This window comes from Myotis myotis, unplaced genomic scaffold, assembly GCF_014108235.1.
Source record: "Myotis myotis isolate mMyoMyo1 unplaced genomic scaffold, mMyoMyo1.p scaffold_m19_p_10, whole genome shotgun sequence".
Taxonomy (NCBI): Eukaryota; Metazoa; Chordata; class Mammalia; order Chiroptera; family Vespertilionidae; genus Myotis; species Myotis myotis.
This window is the reverse complement of record NW_023416314.1, coordinates 1641093-1666469: the sequence shown is the minus strand read 5'-3', so window position 1 is coordinate 1666469 and position 25377 is coordinate 1641093. Positions and strand designations below refer to the sequence as shown.

The 25377-nt window shown below is 60.1% G+C and overlaps 1 protein-coding gene across 1 annotated transcript; it reads right to left on the bottom strand.

Annotated features, from left to right (window-relative positions):
• Nucleotides 1-636: 636 nt before the first annotated feature.
• LOC118664099 (Down syndrome cell adhesion molecule-like protein 1) lies at nucleotides 637-24220 on the bottom strand. Its single transcript, XM_036323971.1, has 4 exons — nucleotides 24065-24220; nucleotides 7078-7395; nucleotides 2093-2239; nucleotides 637-932 (listed from the first exon to the last, which is right to left on the bottom strand). Exons 1-4 carry the CDS (start codon nucleotides 24108-24110, stop codon nucleotides 637-639), a joined length of 807 nt encoding a protein of 268 aa, XP_036179864.1. The 5' UTR covers nucleotides 24111-24220.
• Nucleotides 24221-25377: the final 1157 nt, after the last annotated feature.

The following is a 25377-nucleotide window of genomic DNA, read 5'->3' as shown; positions in this document are numbered from 1 at the left end:
GCAGCTCCCTGTGCAGGTGCGGGGGGAGGGGGGGAGGGCAGCCCCCTGTGCATTAAGTACACAGGCTGAGAAGACAGGCCTGGGTTCGCCCTGCCCCTCCACTAGCTGTGTGACCCAGAAGAAGTTACTTTACTTCTTCGAGCCTCAGTTTCCTCTTCCGTAAAGGAGAGGATGAAGATACACTTACGGCATTTTATACGGATAAAATGAGATATTACATGAAAGTTCCTTAGCCCAGTGCCTGGCGTATAGGTAGCACTCAAAATTCCTTCTCCTTTTTTCTCCTCCTCTTCCTCCTCCTCTTCTCTGTCTTCTTATTTTATTTTTAAAATATATTTTATTGATTTTTTACAGAGAGGAAGGGAGAGGGATAGAGAGTTAGAATCATCGATGAGAGAGAAACATCGATCAGCTGCCTCCTGCACACCCCCTACTGGGGATGTGCCCGCAAACAAGGCACATGCCCTTGACTGGAATCAAACCTGGGACCCTTCAGTCCGCAGGCCGACGCTCTATCCACTGAGCCAAACCAGTCAGGGCTCTGTCTTCTTATTTTAATGAATATAACTTACTCCACAAAGCGAGTGTGTAGGACTTTGAATCCCCTTCCATCTGCCTGGTGCACAGACAAGACATTCAGTGCCCATCACTGCTGGGGCTTCGCCCAGAGCGGTCCGGTCCAGGGTCTCTCTGGCCGCACCAGCCCATGGTCGCTGCCAGCATCACCCCTTTGGGCTGTGCACCTGGTGCCTCATCTGGACACAAGAGCCCCGGCCTCTTCGTCCCAGACCCTGTGGAGCTGCACGTGGCCGCCTGGCGGGGCCCAGCCAGCTCTCCAGCACCGTCCAGGTCTCTGGTGTTCCCGCACCCCCGTGTGCTGCCCACATAGGCTCTCGCCCCAGCCCGAGTGCGCACCCAGCCTCTCCCACTCCCTGTGGTTTCACACGCAGCGGGAGCAGCTGCCCAAGCGGCTTCGGACTCCTGTCCCACCACCAGTTCTGGGGCCACGGAGACAGGCCTGCCACCTGCTCGCGAGCGAGAGGAGGAAGATGTACCAAGAGAGAGACACAGGCCAGTGTCTCACAAGAAGGATGCTGCCACATTAGCAGTGAGCGCCCAGGCGCCCGCCTCCTCCCAGCTGGGCCCTGGGGCCACCAGACCCTCAGGCCCCGGGTCGGGCTCCGCTCGAGGGGAGGGTCCGACAGGGGCCGGAGCCCCGGGCTGTGCAACGGCCTCCCACGGGGCCCAGGGCGCCGGGACTGGGAAGCCCACTTCCGAGGCCATGTGCAAGGAAGTCTGTCCTCCCCAACGAACCGCACGCCTGAGCAGCCGCGTCACCTCGGGGGACTAGTGACGGGACGTCAACGCCGAGGGGCACATAGTACCAGGCCAAGCGCCTCCTTCCACAGAACGGAAGCCAGGTCCCGGAAGGAAGGAGAAGGGGGTGCCCTGGGCCATGGGGAGTGGGGAGGCGGGGCGAGGGGACATGGTGTGTAACGAGGCCGGGGGCATTTTGAGGACTGGGGTCCTCTCTTGGGGTCTCTAGACCTGTTTTCCTGCCAAAGGGGAACCCTGACCAGGAGAAGGAGCCGATGCTGAAGGCTGCATCCCAGCAGCCCGACAGGTGAGCCTGCCACCTGGCATTCACCTCCCTCCCAGGGCCGGGCAGCCGGGATTCTGAGGGGTCTCAGCTGCCTCATGAAAGGAGCCCCAGACGGTCCTGCAGAAATGCAAGCACACGGGCCACAGGCCAGCCTCTACGCCCCTCTCCCCACAACCTCCACAAACAAGCTTCCAGCCTCAACTCCGATCCTGAAGAGCAAGGGCGAGAAAAGCCCCAGGGTCAGGGGTCAGGGGCCAGGGCCCCACCCACCTGGTGGAGGCTGCTGGCACATGGCTGTGCACCTCCCACACGGAGGGCACTGAGCAGAGACCGAAGACACTTTGCCGAAGCATCACCAGAACAACAGCAACCTGCTCCCCAGAACCAGCTCAAGACCTCGGGGAGCTCAACAACCCACACGGCACCCCTGCGACATCGCTCCCGGCCCCCACCCCCCGCCCCGCCTGCGTGGCCCCGCGGTCTTCCTACCTGGGACGATGGAGACAGTGTCCTTCTCCCAGGACACGACGCTGACGTACTCCTGCACTGAGGAGGGGATGAGGCACTTGAAGACGGCCATGCTTCCACGCATGGACCGCTGATCCTCCACCCGGACGGTGTAGGGTTCCCTGAACACTGCGGAGAGAGGGCCCGGGAAGGCCTGTGTCGCGGCTCCACTGGACACGGGGCCCAGAGAGGCCCCCACTCCCTCCACACCCAGCCTCAGCCTCCACCACCTCTTCCCACCCTCCCACCTACCCGGCCCAGGACTCCCTGCCAAGATTTTAAAAAGATGTATTTTAATTGATTTCAGAGAGGAAGGGAGAGGGAGAAACATCAAAGAGAGAGAATCATGGATCAGCTGCCTCCTGCACGCCCCGCCCCCCCAACTGGGGATGGAGACTACAACCCGGGCATGTGCCCTGACAGGGAATCAAACTGTGACCTCGGGGTTCATAGGTCGATGCTCAACCACTGAGCCACACAGCCGAGCCCTGCTGGGATCTTACTCCTGCCTGTGTGGCTCCTTCTTTAGCAAGCTCCCCCCGCCCCCCAGGGCAGCCCACTCTGCTTCTGAAATACCAGCCTTCCTTCACGAGACCACAATCCCACACCGCCCGCCCCACGGTCAGGAGCGCTGACAAACTGTACTAAACGGGAAGGACGCTGCGGGCGCCTGAGCCCTGCAGTGTGATCACCTTCAGCAGGGGGTGACATGAGGGAGTATTCTAGAATTCACCTAAGGAAGCCAAACTGCAGTTCCCACATGTTCCTCGGCCCAGGGCGGCAAGAGTTTGGGGCATGGGGGCCATAAATTGCCAGATAAAAATGGACACGTGACCTCACCACAGATTTTTTGTTGGGTGTGGGCACAGCCACGCACTGTGGAAAGCAGTTTGGGGAAATGGAGGACGTGAGCAGAACTGGGGGCTTGCTGCCTTCCTGGGCAGAATGGTTGTCGCTCTCTTTGTCTCCAGAAACGCAGCGTGCGGAGACATGGGCGTCTCCACGCTCCTCCAAAGCACAGCCCTCTTCTCTCCCCACCTCCTAACACTGCGGACACCTGGGCCCGCCTCGCCCGGCCTCAGACCCTTCCTCTCAGCGTGCCCTGGGCCCGGCTGGTTCCGGGGCTGTAACCTGTAGCCACTCCATGTGTCAGGCCCATGCTGGACGGGCCCAGCCCTCTCTTTTCCTTGTCCTCCTCCACTTGGCCTCTCCGGGGGGCTCCCTCCATCCTTCAACCCCTTCTCGGCCGAGGGGTATCCGGAGCCCCACTGCCTCCGGCCTTGTCCTCAGCAGGCACCTGGGGGGTGCCCTCCTGCCATGGCTCTCAGGGGGACATCCCCCCCGGCCCCCACGCCCCCGCCCCCAGGTTCATCAAGAGCCTCTTCATTGGCTGTTTCCCGTTGGGCCCGCCCTGCCACCCTGCTCAGGGCTCTGTTCCTTCCCGGCTCTGGCTGGTGGTGTGATGGGAAGAGACACAGCTGAGTGGGAGGGAGAGGGGTGAGGGAGGCGCTGCTGCTGGCTCTGTGGGGCCGTGGGCCCCTCTTCCTGGGTTTGGCCACAGCACTGCAGATGCGGGGTGCACACAGGAAAGACTGAGGGAAGCTGACCCTGGAGGGAAGCAGAGGGAAGGAGGAGAAGGGTGGGGTTGGGGCGTACCCCCAGGATGGGCCGAGGGACCAGCAGAGGCCAGTGGTTAGGGTGTCAGACAGGCGGGCGGGCGCTGCCTCCTACTCTGAGCAGCTGTGTGCCCTGGGCGAGAACTGTTAACCTTTTGCAGCCTCATCTGTAAAAGGAAATAATAATGAAGTAATGGCAGTAATAATAGTGCAGCGTGTAGAAGGCCTGGCACCCGAGGCGGGGCTGCAGGGCTGGGCCTCATTACAGCGCCATCTCTGTGGGACTGGCCGCGCCCTGGGCAGGTGACGGAACCTCTCTCAGTCCCTCGTTGGTTAGAAACACTCTACAGGGTCATTGTGAGAATTGCACCCAAACCCAACGAAGTCTGTGCCAGGTAATGTGACCTCACTTCCTCTTGGCCCGTGGAGGCCGGTGCCGGGCAGCAACCCCGCCCAGTGCTCCCTCCCAGCCGGCCCCCTGCGTTTCAGGGGACAAAGGAAGGCTCCTGAAAGGCAACCCCACGGGAGCCCATAGGCGAGGCTCTGAGCGTGGCCCTGGGTTCTGAGATCACTCCCTCCCCCACCCAACGAAATGGGAAGAAGATCAGCTGTTTAACGAAGAACTCCCCCCCTCCTCGCTCCCCACACGCCTGGGCCCAGCTACTCAGCACCTGTACTTGCAACAGGCACTCCTGAGCCAGACAGACCCGGAGTCAGAGACCTCGCTCTAGAACTCTCCCCTGTGCCCAAGGGATGGTGCTCAAGGCCGGGACCCCTGCAGGGGCTACCAGGCCACCTGTCCTCTCCCACCACAAGCTCTTCCCAGAAAAACCACTCCCCAAGTTTCCTGCTTCCTTACAGTGGAGGCCCCCTCACAGCTGAGGCTGGCACCCGGCAGACAGGGACGTCCTCGCCAAGAGGAACTCAGCCAAGCCAGCCCGGGCCCACCACACAGCTGAAGGTGACACCCAGCGGACAGGGACGTCCTCGCCAAGTAGCTGACCTGTGTCATGCCGGGCCTGCAGGCCTGACTCCGAGAAATGAGACTTTCTGTTTTCTCTAGAGAAGCCGCCTGAGAAAGGCTCAACTTCCTTGACCAATTACTATTTCCAAAGGCCAAACTCCTTCACTGCTAACAGTTTTCCACCATGAATTTCACCTGAATGGCTGCTCTCAGGAGAAACACTGTCCTCGCAAGGCCATCACCAGGCGGATGAAGGGCAGGCAGCGTGGGGAGCAGGAGACCACAGCAATGGATGCATGGCTCCCGCACAGTAGCAGGGGTGAATCCCACAAACAGAACGGCGAGCAAACAGCTCGAGAGAACGTGGACTGTGGGACTCCACTTGTTTAAAGTACAGACATCGGCAGTATCATCAGGCAGGAGCCAGGACAGGGGCTTCTCCCAGGTCTGGTGATGGGAAACGCATAAGGGGGCTTCCGTGTGACTAACTGCATATCCTGAGCTGGGTATCAGTTAGACTTTGGGAAATGCATCAAGCTGCATGCGTATAATAAATGCATTTCTCTTTATATATTAATCTAATAAAAGAGAAACATGCAAATTGACCATACCTTTGCTATGCCCCAAGCCACGCCTACCAGCCAATCAGAGCAACTATATGCAAATTAACCCAAGCAAGGTGGTGGCCTGCAGCCACGGAGCTGGAGCAAGCAGGAGGCTTGGTTGCCCCCACAATGGAGGAAGCCAAGCTTCCCGTCTGCCCTGGCCGGCTGTGGCCTCTGCTAAAGGCAACAAAGTTTCAATTATAGGAGCTAAATAAATTCCAGATACCTGCTTCCAGCCAGCCTCCACTGGAAGCTTGGATGGCTGGGGGCTGTGGCCAGCCTGCAAACAGCCATCAGCCACTCACCTAGGCTGGCCAGGCACCCCAGCAGGACCTCCCTCTCTGAAGGGGGTGTGGTCAGCCTGAAAATGGCCCTCAGCCCCTCACCCAGGCTGGCCAGACACCCCAGCGGGACCTCCACCCTGATCCAGGACACCCTTCAGGGCAAACCAACCAGCCCCTGGTGGTCAGTGGGCTCCCACAGGGGGAGCTCTGCTCAGCCACAAGCCAGGCTGATGGCTGCCAGCACAGCGGTGGTGGCGGGAGCCTCTCCCGCCTTCTCAGCAGCGATAAGGGTGTCCGACTGCAGCTTAGGCCTGCTCCCCACTGGCAAGTGGACATCCACCAAGGGTTCCCGGGCTGCCAGAGGGATGTCTGACTGCCAGGGCCTAAGCCAGCAGGTGGTCATGCCCTGAGGGTTCCCAGGCTGTGAGAGGGCACAGGCCAGGCTGAGGGACCTTCCCCCCAACCCCCCCAAGTGCACAAATTTTTGTGCACTGGGCCTCTAGTCTATAATAATAAAAGTGTAATATGCTAATTAGACCAGACAGTCAAATGACCTTCCAGACGTCCTTCCGGATGACCTTCCAGATGAAGCTGCAGTGACAGGGGCTGAGGCAGAGGCGGTTAGGGACAATCAGGCAGCCAGGCAGGCAGAGTAGTTAGGGGCGATCAGGCAGGTGAGCAGTTAGGAGCCAGCAGTCCGGATTGCCAGAGGGATGTCCGACTGCCATTTTAGGCCCAATCCCACCTAAACCAGCAGTCGGACATCCTCCAAGGGGTCCCAGATTGCAAGCGGGTGCAGGCCGGGCTGAGGGGATGAGCGCCACACTCCCCCCCCCCCCCCCCGCCCCATGCATGAATTTCATGCACCAGGCCTCTAGTTGTTTCAATAAAAGGTTTTATTTTTAATTTAAGAAGGAAGGGAAGAAGCTCATTGGATGTTTTCCATGAGTCAAGCACCAACATGAGCACTTCATGTGAATGTGTGCGATCTCACAATGACCACAGGCGGTGAGAAGCAGGGTAGAGACTGGCATCCCCTTTGTAGGTGAGGAAACTGAGACTCAGAAAGGGATGTTCTCACCCAGCTGGCGTGACTCAGTGGTTGAGTGTTGACCTACGAACCAGGGGGTCACAGTTTGATTCCTGGTCAGGGCACATGCCCGGGTTGTGGTTTGATCCCCAGTGTAGGGTGTGCAGGAGGCAGCCGACCCATGATTCTCTCTCATCATTGATGTTTCTGTCTTTCTCTTCCTCACCCTTCCCCTCTGAAATCAATACAAAATATTTAAAAAAATAGCAAGGGGTGTTCTCAGCCTAAGGACCTACAGTGAGTGGCAAAGAGTTAAGATTCCAAAGAACAAAACTTTCCTTGAGGGACTGACTTTTGCCAAGTCCCCCTCCCCCACAATGTTACACACGTGTCAGAATGATGGGTGCTGCCCGCTCCCCAGCTCAGCCCTCCAGACTGCTCCCTGCAGCGGGCAGGGGCCGGCCTCACCTGCTTTGACGCGGATGTTGGGGCTGCGGATCTTGCCGGCGGCATTCTCCGCGGTGCAGAAGTAGTCATTGTCGTGGATGAAGCTGTTGAAGGCGGAGGGGGAGAAGGGGTAGAGCTGCAGCGTCCCGTTGGCGTGCACGTGCCGGATGTGGGGCACGTCGTAGATGTCGTCCCCTGTGGCCAGGTACCATCGAAGGGTTGCGCTGGGGGAGCCCGCAGCCGGGCAGGGCACCACGACCCCCACGGAGCTGGAGAAGGTCACCTGCTGCAAGGAGTCATTCACAAAGTAGAGGCTGGTGCCAGCATCTTCCGGGCGGGCTGCAGGGGGCAAGGGAGCGGCTCGGTTAGCGGAGTTGGTAAGACCCTCACGGGCCAGAGGCAGCGAGCCCACACTCAGGACCGCCAAGCACCTCACTCCACAAGCGCTTACTGAGCGCCAACTGTTTACCGGCACTGGCAACGGTGAGCCAGAGGCAGACCACCCTGCAGAAACTCCGGCCTCGCACAGGGACAGTTAAAACATTGCGCGGCGAGAGGAGGCCACCACTCTGCTAGGCTGAAGGGTCGGAAGCCATTGCTTAGGTAATAAATATTTCTTGAGCAGGTCCTGTACGTAGGCAGGCTCACACCCATCCCCTGTACCACCTGGTGGGGAGGAGGTGCCACTGCTCCTCATCATTGTCTCTTACAGGCTGAGATGAGATTGGGGACTTGCCTGAGACGACAAAGCTAATAAGCCCCAGACCAGACATGTGACTCCATTGCTCCCAAAGAGGCCTCGGTGCACTTCGTACCCACCCCCGCCGAGCGGGCAAAGGTGTAAGCCCGTGTCCTGCAAGGCACGGCTGAAAGGAGTGCGGGTGCTCACCTGGAAGACGGAGACCCCAGGAGACCTGAGAGCGGCCTTGACCTCTGGAGGCCAGTTTGGAAAATGCCAGCCCACAGGCTGAAGGAAGGATTGTGGGTGATGCGTTTGAGTGTGGGAGCAAGAGACCGCCCACTTCTCAACCTGCCCTGCCATGGCCGACTGCGGAATGCCCTTCCCCGTCTGATCAGCGTTTCCTCAGCTCATAAATGTGGGGAGGATGGACCAGGCTGCGGACTCCCTGGCCAGCGGCCACCGTCCCCCACCCCCGCCCCAGCTCACAGGGAGAGCATGCTCCCATGGCAGCGGCTGCTGTGGCAGGGCCACCGACGGGAGGGCAGCGTCTCAGCACGCATCTCAGCACGGGACCTCGGCGTTCCTGCCCCAACGGGGAGCAGCCCTGAGTGAGGGAATCTGGGCCCTGCCTCCCCACGGAGAGGCCTGTCCCTTTGAGAAGGACCACCTCTGACCAGGAGGGGCAGACACGGGGGAAGCCGCACCCTCTGCACCAGGAAGATCAAGGACCACACGAACCACTCGAACCCAAACCCGCTCGCTACTGCTCGGAGTGCAGGGTCCAACTTGACCTCAACTGCCACAACTCTTCGGGCAGGGGAAGGCCCGCATCTGGACCGCGTTAATATTCTTGGCTTGACTCCCAGCCGGGCCTCCAGGGAGAATGTACCAGGCAGCGCATTGAGGGAGGCCATTGAGCTTCATTGGTCAGAGCGATTCACAGCATCTCATAAGGAGCCACGTGGAGCCACGGGCAGCAGCGCTAGACACACATCCGTCCTCGGCTCCAGCTAGGGCGTCAGGGAGACCTCTTACAGCAAGTGCATCACTGAGCGCCCAGAGGCTCCGGGAGTGGTAGCATCCTTCCTCCTCCCTCTCCTCCTCCCCTTCCTCCTCCCCCTCCTCCTCCTTCTCCTCCTCCTCCTGGGACAGTCCTGCTGCAGGTAGTTGAGCAGGTCTGCTCTGGGGAAGAGGAGGGTAGCCACCAGGAGACCCCGAGAAGCTCAGATGTGCCCACTGGCAGTGGCTGGAGCGTTCTCCAAGGTCACGCAATCACACCATTTCACAGGTGGGCAAACTGAGGTGTAGGAAAGCTTCTCTCAGGGTCCACCTTCGCCAGCTTCCCTTCCTCGAGCCTGCTCACCTCCTGAGAGACCCGCTGCTGGGATTCAGTCAACAAACCACTGCCGAGCATCTTCAGCACGCCGGGCACCAGCGTACGCCCGCTACAGGACCGCTCTCAGTCCTCCCCACTGCCTTACCAGTCGGCATCGTCATCATCCCGCTTAAAGATGAGGGAGCTAAGGTGCCGAGAGGTCAAGCCACTCACCCAAGACCACACAACCGGTGAGTGAGGGCTTGGAGAGGCGGACGCAGGCCACCTGGGCCCAGAGTCCGATTTCCAGCCATGAGATCGCTGTAGCCACCGCAGTAATACACCGGGGACTGCCTCCTCCTCCAGCACCACCTGGCCGCCAGCTTCCATATTCAACCGTTGGGAACAGAATTCACAACCACACACACCCTTCCTGGGGGCTGTACGACCGGCACTTCACAGTGCCCGCCTGTGGGGACAGGGGCCCTCACTCTGGGGTCCTGGCTGCTTCCTGAGACAACCTCGTTGATCAGACCCCTCACCACGGCCGCTTCGTGGATGCTGGGAGCAGAACACATTGCAGCCCAGAAAGGCTGCCCTGTGCCTGACAAGTGGGCTTGGGAGGCTCAGAGAGATTCCTGAGGCGGAGAAGTCAGGCGCCGACTCGGCAGGTGAGAACATACGGAAGGAGGAGGATGCTGTCCCACAGTCATGGCTTCACGTATGCAGGACTTCCTAGGCGATGCTACTATTCTTTTTTTTAAGTATTTTATTATTATTTTTAATCTTTTTTGTTGTTGTTGCTAATCCCCACCCAAGGATATTTTTCCCATTAATTTTCTTTTTTTTTTTTTAAGAGAGAGTGCAAGGGAGAGGGAGAGACAGAGAGAAACATTGATGTGAGAGAGATATATCAATTGCTTGCCTCTCACATGAGCCCGGACCAGGGCCAGGGATGCCTGCAACCAAGTATGTGCCCTTGACCAGAATCGAACCTGGAACCCTTCAGTCTGCAGGCCGACACTCTATCCACTGAGCCCAACTGGCCAGGGCGCGATGCTACTATTCTATTTCCATTTTACATAGAAGGGTAAGGAGACGAAGACTCAGAGTTAACTAACTTACCCAAAGTAACACAGAGGGTACCAGTCAGCACCGGATCCGGGCCGCAAACCAATGGTGCCGCCCTTGCTGAGCCGGGCACGGAGCTGATGACAAGTCAAACCACAAAATATAGGCGGCATTCTCCTCCCCAACATGTCTTCCATCCCCTGAGCCCCCACACCCCAACACACATTCCCAGCCTTCTTCTCTCCCACTGGACACCTGTCCCAGCCTCCCTGCCTGTGAGGGAGCCCCTTCCCAGGCTCCCCACCCTCCCGCAGGAGCGCCAGCCACAACGCCCACCCCTGCCTGCACGCGGGCCCCGGGGCCTGCCAGAGCCAGGGACAGGGTCTCAGCAGCCACAAGAGAAGATCTACTTGATGGATTGACCGGGACTGTCCAGCCACCTGTCAGGCGGATGAAAAACAGATTTACAGCAAAGGAGAGCGGCCTCCTGGTTCTCCTGCCCGGGTGAGAGCTGCTGTCTTCCGAGCCTGGGCCGGGGAGGGTCAGACCAACCATTCATCGCTGCTTGCGGCTGACAGCGCGTGGCCGTCAGGAAGCATCACCTCGGGCGTAAAACAAGAGCGTTTTGCACCTACATCGGCCTCATATTTTACCATCACAGGCAGCTGTCAGCCCCAGATGCAGAAGCCCTTCCACAAACATGACTTTAGTTTCATCCCACCTGCTCAGAGAAAGGAGTGAGCAGATGCACAAAGAGGAAACTGAGGCACTGACCACCTCAAATCTCTGCCACGTGCCCAGGTGAAGGCTGGCCCAGGGCACAGTGAGTGGCTGCAGCGGCAGTGGGTGCGCGCAGTCCTCGCCACGGCAGGGGAGTAGCCGGGCCCGAGGGCCTCCCGGAGGCGGCGTGGCCTTCACGCGGGGCTTTCCCTCCTTCTCAGTCTCCTGGAGGAGTCTTCTGAGCCTCAGCAGCTCAGAGAAGAGCCAGAAGTGTGTGCGGATCCGGAGCCGGAGCCGGAGCCGGGGGTCTGACAGAGCTACTTCCCTCCTCCTCCCTGCCCAGCTGTGTGGCCTCAGGCAGCCCTCTGGCCGCTCTGAGCCCTGGTGTCAAAAGAGGGAGGATTGCAGGACTGCATCACCTACCTCCCCTCTACCCCCACCCCCACCCCCTCCCAGGACCGCCCAAGGGCAACAGGGAATGTGACTGTGCTTGGTGCCACTTGATGAGGTGTGAGTCTGAGGGATGGGCTTGCTGTTCTGGTCCCAGCAACCCCCACCCCAGGGGCCAGGGGGCCTAAGGTGAGGGCAAAGGATGCCGGGGCCAGTGCCCCTCTGCACCTGTGGGACTCCAGCCCTTTCCCACCTCCTTCACCTCCTCCTCCCCCGCAATCAGGGCTGTCCTCCCCGCATCCTTGCTGACCAGGGACCAGGAAAGACTTGGTTCTCAGGGGATCAGGAGCAGGCCCGGTGTGGGGAAGCATCAGGAGGGGACTGGCCAGAAGGGTCCCCCAGCGCCAGGGCAGTGAGCAGAGGGCTGAGCACGGATTCCCCACGAGCCCCGGCAGGGAGGTCCATTACTCAGCATCTGAGAAGAAGCTCTGGGAACGGGGAGGCTCTGGGTACAGGGCTTGAGCCTAGCCTGGGTGGAGGATCGGAATGAGGCCCTCCTGGGAAGGGACCGCCTGCACAGTGGCTCGGTGACACGTGTGAGTCTGGCATGTGTGGGGAACACGGCAGAAACCTTCCAGGCAGGGCACTGGGTGGGACTGGGGAGAGGAGGCGGAATCAGCTGGCTGGGCCCACGGTGGTGGGCGCGGGGGGAGGTTTGCAGGCTCCTGGTGCGCATGGCCTGATCGCTCAGGACAGGTGACTGAGGTCAGTCGAGTTCTTGGAGCCTGTGCCCAACTTCCTTCTGGCCACACCATTTCCCTGACCAATGGCGCAAAGCTCTCCAAAGAGAGGAGACTAACATTAATTGAGCACCTACTGTGTGCATGCACCGGGCTTCTCATGTAATCCTCACACAAAGGAGCTGCATGTACGGGGGAGGAGAAGAGGCTCATGGGTAGAGATTTCCCAAGTCACACAGCGAGACGGAGACAGAGCCAGCCCCCAGCAAGGCCGGCCTGGCCCCCAAGCCCGGGCGTTTTCTGCCACAAGTTTGGGGCCTGATGAGGTTTCTCCTTCACTCTCTGAGGCCAATCTAATTTGGGAAACAAATCCCTGGACAGGAAACGCCTCCTTTCCCTCACTCCCCAGCCCGGCTGCTGCTGCTTCCCTTGCAGGCTGAGTGCGAATATTCACAGAGAGAACGAGGGGGGGGCAGCACTTCACATGTGAAGAGAGACATTCAGATCAACAGCAGCGCTTCTCTGGTCGGAGGGGAAAGTGGGTTTTTAATAGAAAATGGAAGTTGTGGGTTCGGTTGTGATGTGACAGACGCCCAGCTTTAAGCCCAGTTAATCTCCTCGCGGTAACACTGAGCACCCGATGCCGCCCCATAGAACAGGCTCCACACCCCCAGAGATTAGCCGAGTGGAAATAGCACAGCGATATTTTTAAACCGGAAATCGCCCCGGGCATTTGGCTGCCCCAGGGTCACCCCCGAAACCTAAATATTCGTTGCATCAACTCCCTCGCTCTGCCTTGCTTCTGGCCAGGGGGATTAGTTTGTGGAAAGAAAGGGGACACCAGGTATTCGTCACCCATGGGCCGCCCGGGTTGGGAGGAGGGTGTCTGGCCAACCGAGGCTTCCTCCCAGGTGCACCCTGAATTGTCCCCGATCATCGGGAATGACCACCCAGGGGACTGACACCATCCGCGGCCTCCCCCATGGGGAGGACGGAGGCACTGTGCTCCCCCCTCAGGACACTGACTGGTCTCACTTTTGGGGCTCCTCCCGGGAGCTGAGCCAGCGCTGGGCCCCATCACGCCCCCACCCCAGACGGGCAGGGGCCTGAGCGAGGAGTCTGCCTGGGCACAGTCATGGGTGGGAGAGCACAGTGGGTCCTCAGGGGAGCGGGAGGCAAGGGGAGTGGGCGGGGCTCCCTGCAGGCTGTGAGCTCCCCTCCCGCTCACCACTCCATCCCGGGGCTTAGCATAGGACTGGGCACTCAGCACAACGGCCACCCACTCAGACCCCGAAGCCAGAGGTGAGTCCCGCTCTGCCACTAAGAGCAGTGGGACCTGGGCCAGAGCATGACCCCTGTGTCAAGTGTGACCTGGGCCAGCGCTGACCTCTGTGTCAAGTGTGACCTGGAACAGCGCTGACCTCTGTGTCAAGTGTGACCTGGACCAGCGCTGACCCCTGTGTCAAGTGCGACCTGGGCCAACACTGACCCCTGTGTCAAGTGTGACCTGGGCCAGAGCATGACCCCTGTGTCAAGTGTGACCTGGGCCAGAGCATGACCTCTGTGTCAAGTGTGACCTGGGCCAGTGCTGACCCCTGTGTCAAGTGCGACCTGGGCCAACGCTGACCCCTGTGTCAAGTGCGACCTGGGCCAGAGCATGACCTCTGTGTCAAGTGTGACCTGGGCCAGTGCTGACCCTGTGTCAAATGTGACCTGGGCCTACGCTGACCCCTGTGTCAAATGTGACCTGGGCCAGAGCATGACCTCTGTGTCAAATGTGACCTGGGCCAGTGCTGACCCCTGTGTCAAGTGTGACCTGGGCCAGAGCATGACCTCTGTGTCAAGTGTGACCTGGGCCAACGCTGACCCCTGTGTCAAGTGCGACCTGGGCCAGCGCTGACCCTTGTGTCAAGTGTGACCTGGACCAGGGCTGACCCCTGTGTCAAGTGTGACCTGGGCCAACGCTGACCCCTGTGTCAAGTGTGACCTGGGCCAGCGCTGACCCCTGTGTCAAGTGTGACCTGGACCAGGGCTGACCCCTGTGTCAAGTGTGACCTGGGCCAACGCTGACCCCTGTGTCAAGTGCGACCTGGGCCAGCGCTGACCCGTGTCAAGTGCGACCTGGGCCAGCGCTGACCCCTGTGTCAAGTGCGACCTGGGCCAGCGCTGACCCGTGTCAAGTGCGACCTGGGCCAGCGCTGACCCCTGTGTCAAGTGCAACCTGGGCCAGCTCTGACCCTGTGCAGAGGGCTCGCAGGTAGATGACTTCAGGGGTGATGGTTCCTAGTGAGAAAGGGCCCGCCTCACCTCAGTATCTTTTGCTGTGATCATTGTTATTAGAGCACAAGCATTATTTGTGAAATAAATACCCCACAACAAGCATTTACCTCTCACCTACAATAACACTAATAACAATGACACAAGGAAAGACTGAAGCTCTCAACGTTACCCCGCACAAGAGTCGCTGGAGCGCTATGTAATGTGTGGGCCCCCCAGACAGTGGGAGGGCCGTCTGCCCCGGCAGGAAGCTTTCGCTTCAGGTGGCCCGGTGTCCAGGCCGGCCGTCCTCCTCTGGGAAAAGATGGACCTGCCATCTGGGCTCCAAGGTCACCTTCCCCAGCAGAGGGCATTCTCCCGGTCGGCCTGAGGACCTTCGCACCGCAGTGACTGGACCTGCTGATCGAGGCCATGCGACGACAAAGCGTGGCCAAGCGCTGCGCTAGCCCATGCAGCTCGGCAGCCGTGCGGGCCTGTGAGGCTCCGGTTCGTTGCGAGGCTGATCTCCACACAAAGGCTCCCGCTCCCATGCAGGCGGGCAAAACTAGGTTTGCAGTGTGAGCACACAGACCGGTTTGCTCTCGTCTGATTCATCAATGATGGTATTGCTTTCCGTACGAACAACCGGAAACTACCTCCGGTATACTGTTTGTCTTCACTCTGACTGTCCTCGCCCCACAGCTGGAAAAACTAGGCCCAGAGAGGACCGGCCAGCGGTGCCCGGGGCCCAGCTCAACCCCTGCGTCCATCCAAATCCAGCCGAGCGAGCGGTCCGGCGGCAGCATCAGGAAGCCCTCTGTGTGCGCGTCTTGAAGACAGACGGAGTCTAGGCCCTCGGCCAGAGCTGGTCCTTCCCCTGGGACGAGACGGAGCAGCGGGGACGGAATCCGGGGACTTCAGTCCATGGCTCCCCGAACCGGGCGCACCTGCTTCACCATCCTCACCAGGCCGTGCCCACTGTCTCTGCAGCACTTGGCTTTTGCCAGGCACCATGCAGACCCTTTACTTGCATTACGGTGCCTTTGGCCCTGACACCAGCCCGGAATGTGGCTGCCACACGAGGCCACATGTGACAGTGAGAGAGCAGGGTCCCTTTCTATAGCTGCGCCTCTCAAGGGGCCGGCATCCCAGGTGTGTCCTGTCTCCAGGTGGTGAACATACCACAGGGGGTCTCTGACGAAGGACAGCAACTCGGGTAGAAGAGTTCTGATTTATTTGGGACTGTCCCAGACATCAAACACTTTATCCCCAGTATGTCCTCTCCACAAGGAAATGCTAGCAGCTCCATACTCTAGGCACCGAGATGCCAAAATACCACCCACCCCCACTTCCAAATGCCCTGGGGAGGCCATCCTACCCCCTCTGGAAGCCTGGCCAGGGTCCAAGTACTCCACCTCTGTCCATCACAAACATGGTTGTTCTTTCCTCTCCTTTTTTGTTAATCCCCACCCGAGGATATTTCCCCATTTTAGAGAGAGTGGAAGAGAGGGAAGGACAGAGAGAAATATCAATGTGAGAGAAACACATCGATTGGTTGCCTCCTGCACACGCCCTGACCAGGGCCCAGGCCGGGGAGGACTCTGCAACCACAGTCCGTGCCCTTGACCGGAATCGAACCCAGGACCCTTTGGTCTATAGGCTGATACTCTGTCCACTGAGCCAAACTGGCCAGGGCTCTTTTTCCCCATTTTTTTTTTAAAGATTCTCAGCACGAACACTTCCTGTAACCAGCAACCAGGAACCTACAGGACCCGGTGAAGATCAACCATCCTTCAACCTAAAGGCCCTGCTCCACTGGCTCCAGGAGAAATTATGGGCCAACAGCTGACAGTGAACAGACTCCAACCTCCAGCCCCTTCCCGCCAGGCCTGTCCCGGGCCCCGTGGCCTGAGGGTCTCCCAGGGAGCTGGCCCAGACGGCACAGTTGTCCCAGAGACCCTCGATTTAGACTGCTAATGCTTGAGGGGCTTAAAAGATTATTTTGTCCAGTCCCCTCGGTTTCCTGGTGGAGAGCGTGAGGCCTAGAGCGGTGGACCTGTGCACCCAGAGCTCGCAGGTCCCCCCACAGGCTGGGCTCTCTGTGGAGCATTGCCTCAGGGAAGGGCTCCGGGGGCCTATGGAGAAGCTGGCCTCTGGGTCATGGAGAGTGGAGTCGTCCAGGGACACGCAAGGTCAAGGGCTGTCAAGGGTGTTCCCTATACACAAACTACCTAAAACCCAGTGAGACTCCTCCCAGCAGGAGAGACAGAGAGAGCCACCCCCCTACAAGGTAGGGCTCACCCTGTGCGGCCCATTTACATCGCTTTATGGCATCAAACCCAGACAGGTCTTACTCTGTCCAATCCTGGTAGAGATTTAGCAACCGATCCCAGCTTTCCTTCGGCAGGTGTGTGTGTGTGTGTGTGTGTGTGTGTGAATGAGAAAGAGGCTGTCCTGCCTTTGTGTCCCAGCTGGGATAGACCCGTCTCCACCGCTTCCCATTCGGGGACCCCCACTTGCCGAAGCAGCACCTCAGGAATGGAGACGCAGCGTGGGGAGATGAAATGCCATCTGAAGGAGCATGAGAGGGAGCAGGGACGCCGGGTGCCTGGAGGAGAGCACATTTGCCTATGAGCCAGTCACGGTTAGCACAGGGCAGAGGCTGCCCCTGGGCCAGTGACGGCGAACCTTTTGAGCTCCGCGTGTCAGCATTTTGAAAAACCCTAACTTAACTCTGGTGCTGTGTCACACAGAGAAATTTTTTGATATTTGCAACCATAGTGAAACAAAGATTTATATTTTTGATATTTATTTTATATATTTAAATGCCATTTAACAAAGAAAAATCAATCAAAAAAATGAGTTCGTGTGTCACCTCTGACACACGTGTCATAGGTTCGCCATCACTGGCCTGGAGCCACGTGGTCTGAAGGGTGGAGGACCAGGGAGCAGAGGGACAGGGCCTGGACCGGGCTGGCCGATTCCAAGGGTGACTGTCATAGTCGAGCTGTATGACCAGGCGAGCGCCTGGGAGGGAAGGCGTTTCCTGGGGCCGGAGGGGCTGGGGCAGAGGGAGACCCACTGCTGGTGGGAAGCTGCCCTGGCAGCGGGCATCTGACTGGGGGACACCTTCCCCCGGGAGACTTTGCCCACGCAGTCTCCCCGAGGCAGGGTCTCTGCCTCTCACCCCCCAGCAGCCGGGCGCCCAGGACCCTGACCCAGCAGCGCTCTCAGGACCTGGCTCCAGTCATTGCTCTCATTCAGGTGAGGTCACACAAGGTAGGACCCAGAGCTCACGGATCTCCCCACAGACTGGGTGCCGGGAGGGAGCCTCGCCCTCTGGGAAGGTTCCGGAGGCTCTGCGGGAGCCTGCCTCCGAGGGCCTGGGAGGGACCAGGCAGGGACTGCCACCCCCGGGCGCTGGGCAGCGGGGAATCTGCCGTGTCTGCTCCACAAGCCGCTGCCAGCCTGGACACGCTGCCTCAGCTGTTCCCATGTGGATGAAAGCAAAGGCTGAGAACATTCTCTAGAGGTGGGCCCCAGAAGGCGAGACCGCCCCACGCAGCTGCGAGACCTTCGTTTCCCCGTGAGGAAATGACAGTAATTATACTTCCTCTTTCAGCAGAGCACTCACAAGGCTGAAACCGATTTTTGTGTTTTTACATGTGTGTGTTTATATGTTACCCCGTTCGGTTTACAAAGTGTTGTCACGTGATGTACCAAGGATGCCCCTCATTCTTCTCCCACACATGCAGTACCAAGTGCTCTGTGGGACAGTCGGGCAGGGTGATGTGCCCATTTTACAGATTAGGAAATAGAGGCATGTGGACTCTTAGGTAACCCGCCTGACTCAGGCCACGCTTTATTCCCCAGGCCCATGGACAATGCTTTTTCTCATTCACATGCACACACTCACTCACACTCACACACACACACACACACACACACACACTCACACACACACTCACACACACACACTCACACACACACTCACACACACTCATACACACACACTCACACACTCATACACACACACACACTCATACATACACTCACACACACACACTCACACACACACACACTCACACTCACACACACTCATACACACTCACACACACACTCACACACACACACTCATACACACACACACACACTCACACACACACACTCATACACACACACACACACTCACACACACACACTCATACACACACTCACACACACACACACTCACACACACACACACAGTTCAATGGGCAGGCAGCTCACACTGAATGACTGTTCTTCATGAAGATGGTGATCTTGGAACCGGTCAGTGCACGCGTCATGCAGAGCAGAGCACGGGGCGGTGGGGCAGGCGGCTGAACGGACGAGGGGATAGCAGCTGGTGGCAGAGGAGGTACTCAAGGCTAACACTGTTCATGCTCACCCAGCCCTGGGCAAACATCTGTTCACAGGGCACATGGCTGCTGTGCCCACAGCCCCCACACTCAGAGAGCCCACAGGCCACAACCTGCCATGGGCAACACTTGGCCTCCAGGTCAGGAGCTGTGTCTCCGAGGCTGACTGGGTCATGGAGGGTGGAGTCGTCGGGGACACCCAAGGTCAAGGGCTGTCAAGGGTGTTCTCTATACACAAACTACCTAGACCCAGCGAGACTCCTCCCAGCAGGAGAGACAGAGAAAGCCACCCCGCTACAAGGTAGGGCTCACCCTGTGCGGCCCATTTACATCTCTTTATGGCATCAAATCCAGACAGTTCTTACTCTGACCAGTCCTGGTAGAGATTTAGCAACCGATCCCAGCTCTGCTTTGGCAGGTAGGAGCTGGCCTTTGCCTCACCCCATAACCATGTCTGGAGCCAACCTCTGCCCTCCCCTTTTCTGCTGTTACCGTCAGCCACGGCCAGGAAGGGAGTGCTGGGTCCCAGGGACACCCGGCGCCGCGGGGCTCCGCTCTGTCGCTGAGGATGAGGCTACAAGCTACCCAGCTGGTGGAAGTCCCCTCTCAGTCTTTCTTACTCTACATCTAAGCCGGTTAGCTTGGCCAGTGCAGCTGCTTGAGGCAGGACCTGACGATCTGCTGGGGCTGGGGAGGGGCGGGGAGGGGGAGCAGTGCTGAACGGAAGCAGAGGCCATGTGTGTATGAGCACCACCTCTGCTCTGCTGCTTCGTAGGCACTGTCTCCTTTAACCCCATTTCACAGCTGGAGAAAGCGAGGCTCGGCGAGGCCCGAGCCAGAACCTCGCTGGGAGGCCTTGGAGCCTGGAAATGCAGACAAACCCGTTCCTGCGGCTGCAGCCCCAGCCCCAGGCAGGCTCCCAGCGGGCTCCGTCCCCAGAGGAGCCCTCAGCTGCCCTCCGGCGTTTGCTCCTCTAGCAGGATCCCAACTCTTCACCCCCCTCTGTGACCACAGCGCCTGCCATCCCGCCGCCCCCTCCCCCCCCCCCCCCCCCCCCCGGCCGCCGTGCAGGACCGTGGCCTCCAGGCGCTGGAACACGAGGGCCGGCTCTTCCCCCCAGCCCCGCAGAGGGCACGGCCTTCTCCAAGCCGGAAGTCCACAGACCAGGAGGGAAAAGAACAGTTCGCCGCACTTCACACCGCTTCCCATCAGGGGCTGCTTCTCGGGAGCCACAGCCCCGAGCACTGGGCCTCGGGCGGGAGTCCGGGCGCTCACCGGGGGCTCATGTTGGCCCTGTTCCCACTGCTGGCGAGTCCCTCTCTTCACCCTCCTCTTCCTACAGCCCACGCCCCAAGCTTGGTCGGCCATACTGCCCATCCTCCCCAACAGCAGAGCCAGTGCCTGGGTGCTGAGTCCACGCATGCCTAACACTCAGAGGAGAGAGACACACACCCCAAATCCCAGGCCCCGGCTCCTGCCTCACTCCCGCTCTTTACCAGGACAAGGCCACTGCCTGGATGCTCCTGGGGGAGGCCCTTGGCCTGGGCAGGTGAGCATGCAAATCTGAATGTAAATTATATGTAAATCCAGGGCCTGCCCTTGAGTTCCAGGCACCCCCACACCCTGCATCTCTGCTGCCTGTGGCTCACCCCACTCAGGCCTGGTGCTCCCGGGAATACACGGTGCTCGGGGCTGAGAAAGCACTGGGGGTGGGGGCTCTCCTCTCAGCTGCTTCAAATGTCCCCTCAACGAGACCCTGATGGAGGGAAGACTCTCCCAGCCTGAGCTATACCCCGAAAAACAAAACGTTCTCTGAATACCCACCCTCCCTTCAACTCATCCACAACAATCATCCTCCACCAAGCCCAGGGGTGCCCACTGGAGCCGTGGGTACCAAGCATGGGTTTCCTGAAGCCGTGGAGAAGGTAAGGGGGCTTGAGGTCCGCACCCCTTTGTCAAAGGCCAAGAGCCCACCAGATGCTGGGGCGGACCCCCACCCCGTGTCGGGGGGGCTCCCAGCCTCTCTGTTTGGGGGCTTGCTTCTTTAGCAAGACATCTCTAGGCCAAACCGGTGCTTGCATGCCCACCTCCTTCCTCCCCACCTGCCAATTTAGGAAACAGAAGCCTCTCCCCTCCTGGGATCTGCTAACCTAACGCTGCCTTCGGGTCAACTGCTCACTTGCTTTTTGTTCCTAGTTGAGCTCCCCATTCTGCTGCGGAAATATAGGAAAGGCAGCTGCCTGGTGCCCAGAAGCATGCCGCATCGCAGAGGTTTGTGGGCACCAGGCAATTCCTTCTCGCCCGTGTAATTCTAGCGCCAGAGCCGCTGCCCGCCGCCCCACCCCAGTGCTCACTGGGCCTTCTTCACCTGCTTCCCCGGAGTTGCATTTGCCATTTCAAGATTTTGAACACATCCCCCCCCCCCACTCCCCCTCTTTTAATTAGACACTGAACAGAGTGTTAGAGATTTGCTTAATGGTTCGACGAAGGCTTTTAATTTGGTATTCTCAAGAGAGAAGAACCACGAGTCCCCATTGGAGAGGTTGGGGTGGGAAATGAAAAAAATCAATGCAACCCATTACTTTGGCTTTTAGAAAACAGGAATTTTACTGCTGGGAAGCTGGTCTTTTACACAGTAAAAATGCAAATGCCGGCGACACAGATGCTGGCACGCGGGATGGAAGCGGGGAGAGCCGCGCTGGGGTTCATCTGGCTGCCCAAGCCGGGGTTTGTTTTGGCGATAATAAGACGGTTATTGAAGACTCGATAACCGATTATTAAAATATCTTCCCAGTTTAGTTCTGGGGAATCGGTCTGAGCTCAGTCTTTATCCAAAAAAAAAAAAAAGGTTTCGAGAGGAATGGAAATAACAGAAGCTTAAAACACATTCAATCACCGCTTAATTCCGTCCAGAGGATGAGCCATCTCCTCGTTTCCTCTCCTCTGGCTCTGCCTCCTCCCGCTCCTCACAGATGGACGTACAAATTATTGCAGGAGGGTATTGTTTTCTGAAACAGGCTTGTACATCACATTTACATTTTCTTTGGTGCCGCGGGGGTGGCTGGCAACGGGAGAGAAAAATACTCCAAACCCTATCTCCCCTGCTCTCACTGCATCCCATCTCCTCCCCGCCGCTTCTGCCCCCTCCCTCCCACGGCAGCCCAAGCGAACAGGCCCCGGGGACCAACCTGGCACCTAAGACCCAATCAAGGCTCTAAGCAAATGAAAGGCCTGCCTGGCGAGGCGCCCGGCCCAGCGCAGAGGCTGGAGCAACTGCATGGCAGGCGCGCCAGGGCTCTGCAGGCCAAAGAGCCACTCAGGTGCTGCCTCACCTGCACCTCCAACCTCCCAGGCCGACCTAGGACAGGGGCAACTTCCTTCCCGAGTTGGAAAGGGTGCTGCCCCTGGGCACCCCGCTGTCCTCTGGGCCGTCTCCGCCCCCACCTCCATCTGCTGCCTCCTATCGAGTAGCGAGTAGCGGAGCTTCATTTATTAATGCCCCGCTTCTGGGGGGGGGGGGGGAGGGGCATCGGGTTCTGCGCAGGGGCCTCCACTCCTGGGAATGGGCTGCTCAGGAGGAGGTCCCCAGAAAGAGGGGGTGGGTGGGTTGAGGACAAAGCTGGGCCCCGGTGTGCAGGGCTCAGGCCCCGCTTTCTCACCAGACAAAATGGAAAAGGGGTGGGGGCGAGAGGGAACCCGAGAGAAGCTGCCGCTCCTCACCTTATGTATTTTTAATATTAATGTAATTAAAACTGCAAGCCGAGCCAGCCTGCGGGGGCGGGGAGGCAGGAAGAGCCTGGGAGAGGGAGGCTGGGTGGTGTGTGTAGCGGGGTGTGGGGGGAACTTGAACGCTAGACGGCCTTCTCGCTCCCCGAAAGTGGGGCGGGAGGGTGCTGTGCAGGGGACAAGGTGCTAGCCAACCTGGCCCAGGCTTGGTGTGGCCCCCAGCGGCCCCACTGCTCTGAGAAACTCACCTTGTCCACCACTGGGAGGCCACTCCCCCCTCCCCCTCCCCTGCCCCTCACCAGTCCTCCAGGCAAACCCCAGCAGTGCCTTTGGCCTTCAGTCTGGCTTTGTCCAGGAGTATTGACAAATGGAATAGGGGTTACCCCCCCCCCCCAAAGCCAGGAGCCGCAGCAACCAGCTACAGCAGGTTGGGGACACCGCACCCCTGGGGCCTCTGCACGGAGGACTGGGCCCCCTGGAGCGCCCGCCATTGGCTGGACTGCCCTTCTCCCGTCGCCCAGGGGTCAACAGTGGTCGCTCCTCCCGGGTCATCACCTGGGCAAAGGGGGGTGGGGAGAAACCGCCCCCAGGCGGAAGGGAGAAAAGTTGGAGGGCTGAACCCGGCAAGCTGAGCGCACAGCGTGTGTGCTTCCCGCACAAGGGCGTGGAGTTCGGCCGTTGGTCTCCCGCCATCTGCGCGCCCCGGGCACGTCCTCTACCAAAGCCTGGAAGCCCGGCCGCCAACAGCCTGGCCCCGACTCGGTGCCCAGGCGCTCTGGTCGGAGACGTCTGCCCCCTTCCAACTGCCGGTCCCGGCCACTTGGAGGTCAGGTGCGCAGCGCCAGCAGGTCTGGGCACGCCGGACACCTGGACCCACCCTGGCAACGCTTCCTCTGCCGGACAGCGACACGCCCCGCCCCTCCTGCCCCATCCCCGCTCCGGACGGAAGACCGGCCCGTGTCCGGCTGACCGGCTGACGGGCACGCAGCGGAGAACCTGGCGCCTTGGAGCGCGCTGCTCGGTAGCTAAGGCGGAGCCGCGAAGCCCGGGTGCGCGAGGAGGGGGGGAGGGGGAGGGGGAGGGGGAGCTGGGAGGGCGGCCTCTGGGTTTGGAGAACAACTTGCTCTCCTGGGGACCCCAGCTCTCGGGACCCCAGCTCTTCTGCTGAGCATCGAGCCCGCTCCACTGGGCGCCTTTCGGGCAGCGTAGGGGTCCGGCGGCGGAGGCGCGCGGGGGCGACGGTGGAGTAGCCGCCGGGTCTGAGGCCGGAAGAAGCGAGGGCTCCCGTGGACACCCCCCGCCCGAGGACCCGGCCACTCGGAGGGCAACTCAGAGGGCACCCCGGGGTCCCAGCGCCCCCAAGCCGCAGGAAGCGGCCCGGGAGCTGGGGAGGGGTCGGGGCAGAACGGCGCCCAGCGAGGAGCGGGGAGGGGGGAGGGGCTCGGGCACCCCCCACCACCCTCACCTCGACACCAAAACGGCAGGAGCGGTGGCCAGCGGAGCGGCCCGGGGCGACTCTCACCCGGCCCCTCTCCGGGTGCTCGCCCTGTCCCCGCTGCCACCCACCCAGGGCCGGGCAGCGGGTCGGTCCCCGGACATCTGGAGCCCGCCCGGCACCCCGCTTGGCACCCCACCGGGCACCCCGCCTGGCCGTCAGCGCGCGCGCTCCCGGCGCTGCCCCCGCCGCCGGCGGCTCGCGCGGGCTCACCTTTGTGCCAAGAGTCCAGGAGCAGGAGGAAAGTTACCAGCCACATGCCATACAGAGGCCGGTTCCCCGGGGATGGTCCTTGGCCGCGTGCGGCAGCGCCTCTCCCCGCTCCGCGCTCGCAGCCGCCCGACTCCGCGCCGCTCTCTGCTCCTCGCCGAGCGCTCGGCGGCTCCTCCCTCCCGGCTCCCCGCTCCTGTCATCCGCGGGGCTGGGCCAGGCGCCGCTCTCCCCGCCCCCCCGCGGCACCCCGGGGGTGAGCGCCGCCCAAGTCGGCCCCCAGACCCGCTCGCACAGGACAGGGTCGAGGACCCGGACATAGGACCCTGCCCGGGGTTCGCCGTCTGGGAGGCAAGGGGTCCCTGCCACCCGGCGACTCAGAGCTGCGGGCGCTCAGAGCTGCGGGCGCGCACAGGCGTGTGTCATAGGAGTGCCAAGAGCCCACCGTGCTCGTGCCAAGATGCCCGGATCTCCCGGCCGTCACCTGGGGACAGCGCTCTGTGCCTCCTTCAGGCCAGTTTACCCCATTGGGGGGGGTCTCCATAAATCCAGACTAAGATCCGTGGGTGCCGTCAGCGCTCTCTCCACCCCACAGCTCAAAGCTGCTGCCTTCCAGCCCTGTCACCTCTGCAGGTCAGCCTGGGGGCCGCTGGGATTCTCTGGGCGCTGCACGTGGACTTGTTTAGACAGTATCCGTGTCCTTCAGTGTCTGCTCCTCTCCTGCATCTTCAAGACCTACCACCCCCAGCTCCCTCACCAAACAAAACGGGCTTCTCCCTTAGGCCAACCTGCATGAAGCTGGTGCAGGATGGAGCAGGGCGTGAGGGAGGGGATCCTCGCAAGTACAAAGTAAATGGTGAGAGCCTGCTGAGTGCCGGACCCTGAGCTGGCACGGGCCCAAGGCCGGCTGAGCCAGGTCGGCGGTGGGAGCTGGCAAGGGTGAGAAGCCCTCCTGGCCCCGGGCAGGGTCCAGAAAAGGGATCCCAGCGGCTCTGAGGATGGGTAAGCCGGGCCTGGGCCTGGGCCTCCCCTCCTTGAGGGTAACAGAGGCCACCTGGATGCGCCAGCTGCTTCCTGGCGTGCTCTGACCCAGCTCTCTGAGTTGTGCGGGGAGAGGGGGTGTGAAGGGAGCAGGGGAGAGGGGCTGCTGTTTAGCTCCATCTGACAGAGGAAGACAATTTACTTCCCCAAAATGTCTTGCCCAAGATCAGAGAAGGGAACTAGGACTCCGCATCCCCAGGTTTTGCCAAGATAACCCTAGAGATTTTAACTAAAACTTTAAAGTGCGTTTACCTTTAAGATGTGTTAAATATACA